The 15,514-nt window shown below is 32.8% G+C and overlaps 1 protein-coding gene across 8 annotated transcripts in view; it reads left to right on the forward strand.

The window, feature by feature from the left end:
• The window catches only part of Birc6 (baculoviral IAP repeat containing 6), a 209,709-nt gene that overhangs the window by 106,126 nt on the left and 88,069 nt on the right, over positions 1-15,514 (forward strand). For all 8 annotated transcript variants that reach the window (XR_003301795.2, XM_026399426.1, XM_026399557.1 and 5 more), the window contains exons 38-45: positions 148-281; positions 1,020-1,173; positions 3,506-3,622; positions 6,228-6,382; positions 6,657-6,783; positions 7,142-7,252; positions 7,997-8,130; positions 10,012-10,139. Coding sequence is in view for 7 of the 8 variants with exons in the window: in XM_026399426.1 (XP_026255211.1) it covers positions 148-281; positions 1,020-1,173; positions 3,506-3,622; positions 6,228-6,382; positions 6,657-6,783; positions 7,142-7,252; positions 7,997-8,130; positions 10,012-10,139 (1,060 nt within the window). In the remaining variant the exon portion in view is untranslated. The remainder of the gene's footprint in view (positions 1-147; positions 282-1,019; positions 1,174-3,505; positions 3,623-6,227; positions 6,383-6,656; positions 6,784-7,141; positions 7,253-7,996; positions 8,131-10,011; positions 10,140-15,514) is intronic.

The following is a 15,514-nucleotide window of genomic DNA, read 5'->3' on the forward strand; positions in this document are numbered from 1 at the left end:
GTGTAAAAGTTTAGATTTTTAAACTTTTAAAATCTTTTAGCATGTGTCTGTTACATGTAAACAAAATATTTTTTTTCTGCAACTAAAAGAAATATGTTGGCTAAATTTCATGTTAAATATAATACAGTAATTTTCAATTATTTAAAGGCACACCCCCCCTCTCTTCTTTGGAAAAAGATAAGGAAATTGACCTTGAGTTACTTCAAGATCTAATGGAAGTTGACATTGATCCTCTAGATATTGATTTAGAAAAGGATCCCCTTGCAGCCAAAGTTTTTAAGGTATGCTCTATTAGAATATTGTATGTAATCAAAATACTCATACATTTTTAGATTAGCAATTACTTCAAAGAAGGAAATATACTGGGCTGAGGTTGTGGCTCAAGCCGTAGCGCGCTCGCCTGGCATGGGTGCGGCCCGGGTTCGATCCTCAGCACCACATACAAACAAAGATGTTGTATCCGCCAAAAACCAAATAAATAAATAAATAAATAAATATTTTAAAAAAAGAAAATATACAAAATTATTACCAAATAAATCCCATTTATTCAGTATATGTAAAATTCATTAAATTGCTACAGTACTATAGGCATTTTTTAAAAGAAACTTATGGAATAGTATGAAGGAAATTTACACCATTTTTGTTGATGTAGCCATTAATAATTATTATAAGCATCATTAATAAGCATTTAGAAATTGAGTTAAGGATTATCAGCCTTTCAGGCAGCCAATAGTCTTTATCTAAACTGAGCTTCTTTTAGGTTAATCTTCTATGTTAGCCTCCCCTTTTTCTAAAGAAGATACACCTATAATACTTTGTAGTGGTATTGTTCTTTTGGTTCGTTAGATTTTTAGATTTTTCAAAAAATGAAAAGGCTATCATTGAAACATTCTTGCAAATCATTAATATTCTAAAGGGTGACAATTTAAAGGATGTGAAGAATGTTTATCGTGTAGTCCTGTTTTAGTTTACAGTAGAAAAACAAAAATAAACCACAACTTCTTTTCCATTTTTTTAAGCCAATAAGCAGTACATGGTATGATTACTGGGGTGCTGATTATTGTACCTACAATTATAATCCTTACATCGGAGGTTTGGGAATCCCTGTAGCAAAGCCACCAGCAAACACAGAAAAGAATGGATCACAAACAGTTAGTGTTTCAGTTTCTCAGGGTAAGTGTTTATATGTGACTGTTTTGAGGTATATACTATTCTTAAAGCAAGTACTAAATTTATATATATTTTGTCTCTTGAGAAATTGAGCCTGAGTGTACAGTAGGTTTGGTATCAAAGTTGTACCGTAGAGTGTCATTCAGAGCTTCCTGTTCTTTTCTATCATAAAGTTTAGAGGAGCTTTCATTCAATGATGGTCCATCTGTTTCTCAAAATAATACTTAGCAAAAATTATTTGTGGGTTGTATGAGACTGACAATGATTTTAAATAATTGTGCTTTGTTTTGCTTTATTATCTTTTTAATAATAAATTTTTATGTATAAAAAACCCCACATTGAATACTAGTTTTTCACTTTACCGGTCATGTACAATGTAACATTTAAATTTTTCAATAAAATATCTTAAAAATGGAAATAATTACAGATTTGAAAAAGTTTGAAACAAGTAAAATTCAGAGCATGTTTTGTTATCCTGAACCAGTTGAGTGTAAGCTGCCAATCCAATTTTTTGGTTTAAAATCTAGACATTCTTTAATATGAGCACATCAAAGAAGCATATTCCATCAGAATCAGAATATTAATATTACTATTACCTTATACTGAGAGGCCATTCAGATTTTAACAATTGTCAGAATAATGCCCTTTACGAAGAAGGACCCGGTGAAAATCATGCTTTGCATTCTAGTTGTCAGATCTTCAGTCTGAGATGGTTTCTCAATGTTGACCTTCATGACCTTGACCTTTTTGCAGATTACAGACTAGTTATTTATAGAACATCCCTCAATTTAGATTTGTATGGTATTTTCTCATAATTAGATTGAAGTCATGAATCTTGGTAGGAATATCACAGCAATAATAGTCATTTTTGTTTGCTGTATCCTTGTATGTGACCCATGGTTTTGATTTGTTTTACTTATGATGCTGTTACATTTAATCACTTAAAGGGGCTGGGTATATAGCTCAATTGGTACAGTGCTTGCCTTGCATGCACAAGGCCCTGGGTTCAAATCCCATTACCACCAAAGAAAAAAAAAATTAATCACTTGATTAAGGAGGTGGCCACCAGGCTTCTTCTTCATGGAGCTGCATTTTTCTCCTTTGTAAAAAATTTATTTAACGCAGTTATAATTTCTTATTACAGTATGTTACTGGTTTGCTTTTATTGTGGTAAAATGCAAATAACATAAAATTTATTATTTTAATCATTTTTTAAAATGTATTAGTTTAAGATTCATTAAATATATTCAGTGTTATCTTTATGTAATTTGATCTTCAAGTTGTCTTACATTTGACCAGTAGGATCTCCTTCAATCTGGTCTCTTGGACCATTTTTAAATTTTTAGTTGTAGATGGACACATACCTTTGTCTCATTCATTCATTCATATGTGGTGCTGAGGATTGAAGCTAGTGCCTCACATGTGCCAGGCAAGCGCACTACCACTGAGCTACAACCCCAGCCCTCTCTTGACCTTTTTGACATACTCTTAGCAGTCTTTGAGCACTTCTTGTTCTCTAACAAAACGAGATGCCCCCAGCTCATTGTTTAGTGTATTTTCCCTAGTTGGGAATTAGCCACTTGTATAAATAATATGGTATTCAGATCTATTCAAAGCAGAATATTGTTTAAAAAAAAAAGATTTGAATGCAAGATGTACTTGTTAGTTTTGTTGTCTGTTTCCATGCTGTCTTGATGAACAAAGCTAGGGGATGTGTATGTATTTCTATACATATGTCTTAGATATATTGAAAGTGATAGAGTTCACATTGGTATATCTGGTTATAGTGTAGTTCTGTAGGGTTCATTTAAGTTTTCTCCCTTCCCATATTTACATTCCTTTTCTTTTTCTGAGCGAAAAACCTATCATTACCCTTAACATATTTGCATCTACTATTATTATTTATTTAATTAGTCTATCTCTCTCTCTCTCTCTCTCTCTCTTTTTTTTTTTTTTTTTGTAGTATTTTGGATTGAACTTGGGGTTCTTTGCCATTGATCTCACCTCTATGCCCTTTATATTTTAGTTCTTTATTTTGTTAGAGGATCTTGCCAAGTTGTCAAGGCTCACCTCAGACTTGGGGATCCTCTTGCTTCAGTTTCCTGAGTAGTTGGGATTTCAGTCTTGTGCCACTATGCCCACCTCAGTCTCTTCTCTTTAACCACATTTGTACAGATGGTCTTCCAGCTCTGCCTCTGATAATGCATGCCAAGCTGTACTTGTCTAAGGGCATACACATCCTTTCCCGAGTTTGGATTTTGACTTTTTTTTGTAGGAGGTAGGATATAAGTAATAATGATGATCAATTAGGCTTCTTTTTACTTGCTTTTTGTAGCCCTAGATGCTCGCCTAGAAGTTGGACTTGAACAGCAAGCAGAACTTATGTTAAAAATGATGTCCACTCTGGAAGCAGATTCCATTTTACAAGCATTAACAAATACGTCTCCAACATGTAAGTAAAATGACAATTTTTAGACAATTATAAGGAATGATTCGTCTTGATTATTTACAGGTGCATTCTACAAGGACAAATGTCAAAATTCCATATCTGTTGTGAATCTAAAGGAGCTTATCAGCAATACCTTGCCTCAAAGTAAAAACAAAAAGGGGTGGCGATGAAGTTCAATAGTAGAGCATCTCTGGGCTCAATCCCCAGTCCCAACAAAAAACAAACACATAAGAATGGAGTTTTTTTTTTTTAAATTTTGTATTGATGGACCTTTATTTTATTCATTTATTTATATGTGATGCTGAGAATTGAACCCAGTGCATCACACATGTGAGGCAGGCACTCTACCACTGAGCCCCAGGCCCAAGTGGAGTTTTTAATAAAAACATCTTTATCATCCTCAAAGACTAGGATAGAATGTATAGGTGGCATGGCATCTAAATGGGCCTTATAACTGAATTCCATAATTGAGAAGATATAGTAGTTATCCTGCACACAAGTGTGTATCTTTTTAGTATAATCATATTCTAAATATATGAACAAAAACCCCTAAGTGTCCCTATATTTTTCTGATCCCCATGATTAAATTCTCAATTTGTTTGGCCTCCTGACACACATTTGAAATGCCCAGTTACTTGGGAGGCTGAGGTAGGAGGATCACAAATTTGAGACCAGCCTGGGATGCTTCACCAAAAAAAAAAAAAAAAAATTATAAGCAAAAAGAGAAGGCAAACTTTTTCATAAAGGGCCATTAGTAAGCATTTTGGACTTTACTTGCCATATGGTATGGTAAAACTTCTCAATTCTGACTTAGTGTGAGAATGTAGCCATAGACAATGAGCATGGCTGCATAACAGAAACAGATGGCTTTGCAGATTTGGACATTATTGACTTTTTTTTTTAAGTGTTTGTGTGAGTGTTTTGGTTCCGGGAGTGGAGGGGGTGTTACTGGGGATTGAACTCAGTGGCACTTGACCACTGAGCCACATCTTCAGCCCTATTTTATTCAGAGACAGGGTCTCACTGAGTTGCTTAGGGCCTTACTAGTTGCTGAGGCTGGCTTTGAACTCACAATCCTCCTGCCTTTGCCTCCCAAACTACTAGGATTGCAGGTGTGTATCATCATGCCCCGCCATTACTGATTTTGATATACAGTGGTAAACTTTTGTTGATTTACTCATGTCAGAAAAGTATAGTTAATAATAACACCCTGTTTCTGAAAAACAAAAATTGAAGAGCTGTGCTGAGGAGACGATAATGGTTTTATTTTTCTTGACCTAAAAATCAATTTGCTTTCTCTGAAGCCAGAGATAGTTTTTGGAACGCAGGAAGATCAACACCTGCTTCTCCTGTAAAGGAGGTTCCACAATTCATTTTAATAGAGAACTCGTTTTAGGTTCTTCCTTAAATTAATTTATATCCTTTCAGTTTGTACTCTGGTTTGTTTTTTGCCTTCGAAGGTACAGAGTAAAGGAGAAAGACAAAGAGGATAACCTAGTGTCCTATCATCTTTGTATTGGTAAACTAATATCATTGTATCTTCTTTGTAATATAGGACCCTTCCATCCCACCACCAATAGGGTTCAGCTTCTGCATGACCAGAGACAACTCAGCACTATCACAGACAAACCATTGTTATACATTGCTTGTTTGAAACAACTTATAAGGTCTTTTTAAATTCGTATCTGCTTCTTTTAACATGCTGTTTTGGTTACTATCCTGCATATAGGTGTGTTTCTTTTAGTATAATCATATTCTAAATATATGAACAAAAACCTCTAAGTGTCCCTATATTTTTCTGATCACCATGATTAAATTCTCAATTTGTTTGGCCTGCTGACACACATTTGAAATCCCCAGTTACTTGGGAGGCTGAGGTAGGAGGTTCACAGGTGTGAGACCAGCCTGGGATACTTCACCAAAAAAAAAAAAAAGAAGGAAAGGTTATCAGTAAATAATTCATTTGGCATGTAGCCTGAACATCAGAATTTTGCATTTTGCCTATGTGATTCTAATAATCCATCAGTGTCTAGAATCACGCCAGGCAGGGTGGTACATGTCTATAATCTTAGCTGGTTGGGAGCCTGAGGCAGAAGGATTATAGAATTGAAGCTAGCCTAGGAAGTTTAGGGATACCCTGTCTCAAAATAAAAATGACTGGAGGTGTAGCTCAATGGTAACAGAAGCCGTGGGTTTAATTTCTAGTGCCATGATGGGAAGAAAAAACAAAACAAAAATCCCCACAATGAATAATAAAATCAGATAAGATTCTTCTTTCTTTCTTTCTTTCTTTCTTTCTTTCTTTCTTTCTTTCTTTCTTTCTTTCCCTTTCCTCTTTTATTAATTAGCAAAAACTATGAAAGAGTATGTTCTTTTCCTTTATTGAATGAGTCCTGTGTATTTGGGAGCTTCTCTTGTTGGTGACTATCTTTTTTTACCTTCAAACAATGTTAAAAATTAAGTTTTTCAGATACTAACATATAACTATAAACCATTTTACAGAATACAGGTTAAAAAAATTATTTTTACCTACGTATACATATAAGTAACGAGTTAGTGTGTGTTCTGAAACTTTGTTTATAACATCATACTTCTGTTTGATTTTCAGTATCTCAGTCTCCCACTGGAACAGATGATTCACTTCTAGGAGGTTTACAAACAGCAAACCAAACCAGCCAGCTTATTATACAGTTATCATCTGTACCAATGTTAAATGTTTGTTTCAACAAACTTTTTTCCATGCTTCAAGTCCATCATGTTCAGGTATGACTTTGGGAGAAAATGATATTTTCTCCCAAAGAATAACCTCTTTTAACTTAGAAAAACATTTATATGATCTAAATGGTAAATTTTAACTGAGTTAAATTTTGTTCTGGAATTTTAAGATGTACTTGCTTGTCACATGAAGTAACTGGGGGAAATATTTAATTGAAAAATTTCTTTATTCATGACAAGATTCTAAGCAGTAAGATTTTTGTTGAAATACATTTTATAATATGTACTTTTTTCCCCCCTGTCAATTTTCATTCATTTTCAGTTGGAGTCACTTCTCCAGTTGTGGCTCACATTGAGCCTGAATTCTAGCTCATCTGGAAATAAAGAGACTGGAGCAGACATTTTTTTATATAATGCTAATCGAATACCTGTCATTTCATTAAATCAAGGTAAGATTTATTTGTAGAAAAAATCCTAATAGGTATAAATAAAATAGCTAAGTAGTAATAATTAGGTTAAATGTACCTAAAATGTACCAGTTTCTATGCATCTATAACAAATTTGTAATGAAAACATGTTATTTTAAGTGTTGCAGACTGAGCTCTACCCTTGCTGGGAAATGTTATTAATTCTCAAAGTTTTAGTTGTATTTAATTCGGAACTGTATTTGTGTGTTCCAAGGACAGTAGTTAATGAGCTAATTTTAAAAAATAATCTTATTTGTTAGTTCGTTCTTTTGGTTTTTAATTCTTAGTAAATATTCAGTTTTTCTGAGTAAAATTTTTTTCTTTCCTTTTTTGTATGTAGCCTCAATAACTAGCTTTCTCACAGTGCTAGCGTGGTATCCCAATACTTTGCTCCGGACATGGTGCCTTGTACTCCATAGCCTAACACTCATGACAAACATGCAGCTTAATTGTAAGTTCAGAAACTTATTAACGTAATTTCTGATGTACATTTTAATATGCTTATTATAGAATTCTTAACATATTTTTACCAGAAGTGATGTGGTTGTGTAAGTAATTGAAGTCCTTTCAATTACATTGTATTCAATCTGGAAGTTAAGAGGATGGATTTCAATCTCTATTTGAGAAAGACTTCATTAAATTGAGAGTTCTGTCACTTTGATAAAGCTGTTATTTGAATCATTGTTTAACATCAAAGTGCTCTTCTATTTTCTTATTTAGAATATATTATCCAAAAATGAGATAAAAATATTGCTACCTGATAAACAAAGATGTTGTATTCTGCTCAAGAGAATCAGTGGGTTGCCTATACATTAGTTAGTTGTATGTAACATGCAAAAAGGAATAGTTTTGGCCTCAGTTTATCTTAGAAAACTAAGTTATAGTTTATCTGAAAAGCTAAGGAAAAATAGTTCCTAAAAATAGACTCCTAACATAACGGTAAGGTGTTGTTTGTTTTTCACTTGACTGTATTCATAGTCAGAAGAATGAGGGAGGAGATAATGTGGTAGATGAAAATAAAGAATGAAATCCAGGTCTATCAATAGTGTGTATAGGTTGGAACTCTTTTAATAAACTTGTAATTACTAGCAATATATAAGTTTTCTTTGAACTAAAAGATTTTTATATATATATTGGAAATTGTTGTTTTGTAGTCAATTTATTAAGATTAATTATTATTATTTTTTTTTAATAGCTGGTTCCAGCAGTGGGATTGGAACTCAGGAGAGTACTGCTCATTTGTTGGTTTCAGATCCAAACCTCATTCATGTATTAGTGAAATTTCTTTCTGGTACCAGTCCACACGGAACAAATCAACACAGTCCACAGGTAATAAAACTTAATTAGTGATGTGCCCAGACTATTCAATAAATAATATTTTTGAAGTAAAACTATAAAATTTTCATCATTAAAATTTAAGTATTAGTCCTTGTATGTTAGTGTAATAAATAATTTTGTATTATTTATAAAGTAGCTATATAGAAACTGGACAACAGGTGGTAGGTTGTTATCAAAGAACATTGAATTTTTTTTTAATGTAGAGTATGTGTTTAGCATTGATTTTGTATAATTTAGGTTTATAATTTAATGTAATTACAAAGCCAAGAAAACACTTAAAATTTTTGGAATGAAGAATTAAGAATTCATTTTATGTGAGTTCTGTTTTTAGGATTGATAGCTCAGAGTTGGGCGTGAGTTTTCTTGTAAACTCAGCATCCTGTGAGGCGGAGGCAGGAGGATTATGAGTTCACAGCCAGCCTCAGTAACTTAGGGAGGTGCTAAGCAACTCAGTGAGATCTGGTGTCTAAATAAAATATTAAAAAGTGCCTGGGTTGTGGCTCAGTGGTTAAGTCTCCCTGGGTTCACTTCCTGGTAACACCCCCACAAACCCCCCCACCCAAAGATTAATAGCTCAGACATTTTATATTATTTATTGTATTTGGATAGCAAAAAATAACAAAATATTGCTTAGAATTCAACATTTTCTGTTTAATTAACAACTTAATTAAGTTGTATTATACTGCTTCTAGTTTAAATATCTTGTATAAAATATCTTTAGTATTCATAAATATTTTTAATGGAGGTTTTCCAAGGTTTCTTTCAATTCATCATTTTTGATTCTTTTAAAAAATCTTATCTGGCTTTGCCATTAAACAAGTTCTAATTTTGTTGCGTAGTCCATAATAGTCTTAGTCCTTCTGTTATTTCATTTGTTCAATAAGTGTTCAATAGGTTTCTCTGTACTAGGCCTAGGTACTGTTCTCAATATTAGTGATGAAAGTATTTACCAAGACAGTCTCTGCCTTCATCAACTTTAAATTTAGGTGGATACTTTCAGTGAATATTTTGACATTGAAAATTTAATTTTATGGTCATAATAAAGAGTCAAGTAAAAAGGAGGGTAGAAACTATTAATAGATTTGGACAGAATTTTGGTAGGGACAGACATGTTCCTGAGAGATAACTATGTGTAAAGATGAATTAATTTGAGATCACTAATTCCAATTTCATTATATTAAATGTGAAAAAACATACGTCTGCTATACTGCCCCAAATTATATAGCTTGTTAGTAGTAGAGCTAGGTACCAGGGTGCCTATCCTCACCCAGTAAGGCAGAGTAAATTATTAAGGATAAGCTTTCCTTGTGATGATATCTTATATCTTGGTTTTATGTATCAAGTTTGGTTAAGAGTTTAATTTCTTGGTCCATTATTAATAATTAAATTGATTTAATTTAGTTTGTAGGATTATATTGCATTTTATTTTTCTAAAATTTCAGAGTTTTATGATTTATTCATCAAACCTAATTTGTTGTTATATATAACCACGATGAAAAATCTATTAATGCCAGCTGCTCAGCTGAGGTAGGAGGATTTTGAGTTCAAAGCCAGCCTCATCAACTTTAGCACAGCCCTAAGCAACTCAGTGAGACCCTGTCACTAAGTAAAATATGAAAAAGGCCTGGGGTTGTGGTTCAGTGGGAAAGAAAAGAAAAAACTTTTGTTAATTATTTCTATAATTTGCCATTTATAATAAATAAACTAAGACCTAAAATGTCTGTTTCCTCTGCCACTGTTTATATTTTTGTTCTTTCTTATATGGAAATTATAACAGTGCAACTTTTGACTTTACATCCTATGCCATTATAGAGACTGCTTCTATAAATAATAATAGTGAGCTGTTTTTAGTGGGAATACATTTCTCTTCAGGTTGGTCCAACAGCTACACAAGCTATGCAAGAATTTCTTACCCGATTACAAGTGCATCTATCTTCAACATGTCCTCAGATATTCAGTGAATTTTTGCTCAAGCTGATTCATATACTTTCAACAGAAAGGTAAATTTCAATGTACTCTTGTTGTCTCAATACAGAAGTCACCTGTAATCTTCCAGATATACTTTACTTTAATGTTTGTTAGGAATTTATCTGAGAATGAATTGGCAGAACAGTAGGTATTTAGGAGTGTGTGTCGGGGGGAGTTCTTTGGTATGTTTCCAGATTCACTTCCATTTTGTTTCATTAAGGCCCTTTTAAATCCCTCAGCTGTCTAATAAGGAAGGAGCATTTAGTGCCTGAAAATTTGCCTGCTTTTAATGGTTTCATAGATTAGTCATAAATTTTTTTAAATATTTTTTTTTAGTTGTAGATGGACACAATACCTTTAGTTTATTTACTTATTTTTACGTGGTGCTGAGGATTGAACCCAGTTCCTCACATATGCAAGCACTCTACCACTGAACTACAAACCCAGCCCAGTCATTATAAATCTTATAGGTAAAATTTATTTTGCGGCTATTTGAAATTATTCTGGAAAACAGAAATAAAGCTACCATTGAATTTATATATCATAAGAAAACCTGGAGAGGATAGCTTACAAAAGAAAATATTGTTCATTAATAATCTCATATAGAAATACTAAATGTATTTATTAACATAGTCAGGGGGCTGGGGTAGTGGCTCAGAGGTAGAGCTCCACCTAGCCCATGCGAGGCCCTGGGTTCGAACCTCAACATCTTTATTTATTTATATAAATAAAAGTATTGTGTCCAACTACATCTAAAAAATAAATATTTCAAAAAAACACATAATCAGACAATGTTTTAGATGGATAAATTGGGCTGGGGATGTGGCACAAGTGGTAACGCATGAGCCTAGCATGCATGAGGCACTGGGTTCGATCCTCAGCACCACATAGAAACAAAATAAAGATATTGTGTTCACCTAAAAAAACTAAAAATTAAATATTTAGATGGAAAAATTGCGACAGTGCTGGGTTTGTTCTGATAATGTATGAATGCTTCAAGAGCATATGTGACACTAATAAAATCTTTTCCATCATTATATAAAACATTTCATAAAATCCAACATTACTTTCTCAAAAAAAATCTTTTAATAGTTACAAAAAAATACATGACAAACAAAACATCTGGAATATTTGAGTTTTTTAAAAATTAATTACCGTTTTTGTGTCATGAAGAAGTCAAGGTGGATATGATGGTGCATCCCCTGTAATCCTACCTACTTGGGATGCTGAGGCAGGAGGAATGCAAAATTAAGGTCAGCATGGGCAACTTAGTGAGATCCTGTATCAAAATAAAATTTTAAAAGGGCTAGGTGGGCTGGGGTTATGACTCAGTGGTAGAACGGTTGCCTAGTATGTGTGAGGCCCTGGATTTGATCCTCAGCACCACATATAAATAAACAAAATAAAGATATTATGTCCATCTCCAACTAAAAAAATTAAAAAAAAAAAAAAGGCTATGGATGTAGCTCAATGGTGTAGCACTTGCCTATTGTGTGTGAAGCCTTGGATTTGATCCCCAGTAACGTAAAACAAGCAGGAAAAGGTGAAGATGTCAGTGTCATTTAACTTTATTCTTAAGTACAAGTGCATATAAAAGTGTGTGTTTGTGTTTGTGTGTGTGTGTGTGTGTGTGTGTGTCCGTGTCCATATATATATGTATATACATACACGTAATTTTCAAAGTGTTTAAAAGCATTTGTGTATTATGTGAACCTTTAAACATTAATGTTAAAATTTAACATCAAAATGAACAATTTGTAATAACCTGTTTTTTAAAAAACAGTGAAATTCCTGACACAGTGGTTTCCTTTCCTTTTATAACTTTGTTTTGAAAAATTGTTTAGTTGTAGATGGACACAATACTTCTATTTTATTTATTCATTTTGGGGAGGAAGGGTACTAGGGATTGAACTCTGGTACTAGGGATTGCACTCAACCACCAAGCCACATCCCCAGCCCAATTTTGTGTTTTTATTAGAGATAGGGTCTCACTGAGGTGCTTATTAGCACCTCACTGTTGCTGAGGCTGGCTTTGAACTCATAATCCTCCTGTCTCAGCCTTCCAAGCTTCTGGGATTATAGGTGTGCGCCACTGCGCCCACCTGTTCATTCATTTTCTATGTGGTGCTAAGGATCAACCCAGTGTGCTAGGCAAGTTCTGTACCATTGAGCTGCTACTCCAGCCCCTTTTATAACTTTTAAAAAACAATATTATTGTAATTCAACTTATTTGGAGTATATAAAGCATATACAGAAACATACAGGGGACTGTAATGATTTAGATACATAAATTTGAAAACATTAACATGAAAACACTATGTATTTTCTTGGGAGGAATTTGTGAGATTTTGGATGATACAAATAAAATTAGTGAACAAGTAATGATCAGTCATCATTATTTCGTTTTTCTGTTAACTATACTATTACATTTTTATCGCAATGGGACCACTAAACCTTGTTATTAGGTGTAGGCTTTAGCATAGTTCTATCCACAGGGATTGTATAACATTAAAGGTTTTCTTATGAAACTTCAGTACATTAACAGTTATTTACAGTTAACATTAGTTATATCCAATTTTTTTTTTAAGTGGAAGTATTTTGAGATCTGTGCCCCAACTACTTTCCACAACTTTTTACACTGCATGTACCTCATAAATTTCCCTGAAATAATTTCTTTAACATGATCCAGAAGAGTGCGGCCAAGGAGACTCCTATGTTTGTTTGTGTGTTTTATAGAAAGTCTCTTGTATCCTATTAAATTAGCCAACAGTTCTTTAATTAGATTAATTCAATATTGAAATACTCATTCTTACTGTAAAGGAGTTATTCAGGTCTGGGGCTGAAGCTTAGCACATATCATGCAGGAGGCCTTAGGTTTGATCCCTGGAACCACCAAAAAGGATAACATTCAGTTTTATCAAGTGAATGTTTTGCAGATATTTTCTATTGGTCTGTGGAATCTAATTTCCATTTTCTTAACAGTGTATTTCAAAAATTAGAGAAGTCTTTATTTTGATGAAGTTGTCAACTTTTTCTTCCTTCTTTTTTTCTTCCATTTTTAAGGAATTCTCCTTTAATACTTAGGTAGTACTTTGAATGTAGGACATACTTTATGTCCAAAATGCATTCCTTTTTTTTCTTTCTTGTAATATTATTCTTGCCAGAAAAAATCCTTTCCTCACTGAAAATTACACAAATTATCCTTCTGTTTCTTCTTGAAATTTTAGTTTTTATGTTTTACATTTGTTTTAGTGTTTGCTCAGGAGCTTAAGATATTTTGCCTATAGGTATCTCATTGATTCTGGACTGTGGTTAAAAATAGTATCTTGTTTTTCATTTGAATTTCCTGATTTTTTTTTTCCCCCAAAATCAATTGATTATTTTATTTTGGTCTATTTGTGACTTTATGATACATAATTGGTGTTTCTGTCTGTTCTTTATTCAAAATCACAGTGTTCTTTTACTTTTCTGGCATTTTAAAATGTCTGGTAATGTGGCTTCTCCGACTTTATTACTTCAGGTATTTTAGATCTTTTGGTCTTTTTTTTGTGTGTGTGGGGGGGGCGGGGTACCAGGGATTGAAGCCAAGGGTGCTTAATGACTGAGTCCCATCTTCATCCTCTTTCTCTCCACCCTTTAATTTAGAGTGGATCTTGCTAAATTGCTTAGGACCTTGTTAAGTTGCTGTACTTGGCTTTGAACTTGCAACACTGGACTCTTTTTGCCTTTTTATATAAATTCTAGAATTAGCTTGTTGATTTTCAAAATAACCCCAAGAATCCTACTGGATTTTGAGTGATATCCTGTGTGTGTATATATATGTCTATGTACATGTATATATCTATTTGGGAACAGTTATAGCTTTTTTTTTTTTTTTTTGTACATAGCTATACTGTCAAAGAATATAGACAGTCTTCCCCTCCCCCCCTTTTCTTCCTAGATATAGTATTGAATAGACATTGTACAAATTGTTCTTTTTTCTTTTCTCCCTCAGTCTTTCAGGATTAGATATGCTACTAGTTGTAGATTATTTTATAGATGCCTGTAACAAGTTGAAGAGATTCTTACTTCTTTCTAATTTGCTAAGGCCTTTTTTTTTTAAATCATGAATGTCTCAAGGATTTTGTAAGATACCTATTTTGCTTGTAGTGAAATGATCAAATGTTGTTTATTCTTTAGTCTGTTCACATATTAGTTGTTTTTAGGTGGAGTACATATTGCTCACGATGGGCTAAAACTCCTGGGCTCAAGGGATTTCACATCAGCCTCCTGAGTAGTTGGAACTACAGGTGTACACCACTATTCCTAGCTTGTTATTTTAATTAAAAAGATTTTTTAAGTGACCATTAATTTGTGTTTTCCCAGGATATATCCAGTTTTTGTGACGTGTTAATCCTTTTTATATGATGCTAAACTTAATTAGTAAATATTTTGTTGAAGATTATGGAATCTGTTTTTGAGGGATATTTGTATTTTTTCATATAAAGTCTGGTTTTTGTATATAGGTAATGTTGGACTTATAAAATGAATGTTCTCTTTTTAATTATATGGAAAAGGTTGTGTAAAATGTGTATTATTACTTAAATATTTGGTAGTAAAAATCACTATTGAGGTATTCTGGGCCTGGAGTTGGCTTTATATCAAAATTTTATGTTATTTTATAGATGTAGGATTATTCAGGGGTACCCCCCACTTTCAGTTCTGGGAATGGAAACCAGGGTCTCACTCATGCTAGACAGCAGTCTACCTCTAAGCTATTTTCCCAGTTTTCTTCTTTCTTTTTTTTTTTTTTTTTTCTTTGAGTAAGCTATGGTAGTCTGTGTACTGAAGGAAATCATTTACTTTCCTTCATTTACATTGTTGAATTGATTATTTGTCATATTTCTATATTCTCCTAATGGTTATAGGGGCTTTAGTGAGATTTCTTTATTTCCAGTACTGGTAATTTTTATCTTTTAGGTGTGAGGGTATTATCTTAACTAGAAGTTTATCAGTAGTACTCGTACTTTTAAAGAACCAGATGATAGTTATAGTGGTGTTGTTTCTTTTTCTTTTCTTTTTTTGTTTTTTTCTTAAAGTCAAGTTTTAATTAATTTCTGTCATATTATTATTTCCTTCTTTTCACTTTCTGTAAAGCATGTTTAATGCAACCTTCGGATTTAGCTTAAGTTATTGTTCTGATATGTTTCTTCTTTACTAATGTAATAGGCTTAGACTACTTTCTTTTAAAGTAATTATTGATATACTGGATTAAAATTAGTCTTTTTCATAATTTTCTATTTAATTGACCTGTTTTTTTTAAAATATATTTTTCTGCTAACTTTTGGAAAATTTTTGATAGTTTGATTTCCACTATTTTTATTAGTTATTACTAAAATTTTAAAAAATGCTAATTGCATTAGCTCTA

Source organism: Urocitellus parryii, chromosome 12, assembly GCF_045843805.1.
Source record: "Urocitellus parryii isolate mUroPar1 chromosome 12, mUroPar1.hap1, whole genome shotgun sequence".
Classification (NCBI taxonomy): domain Eukaryota; kingdom Metazoa; phylum Chordata; class Mammalia; order Rodentia; family Sciuridae; genus Urocitellus; species Urocitellus parryii.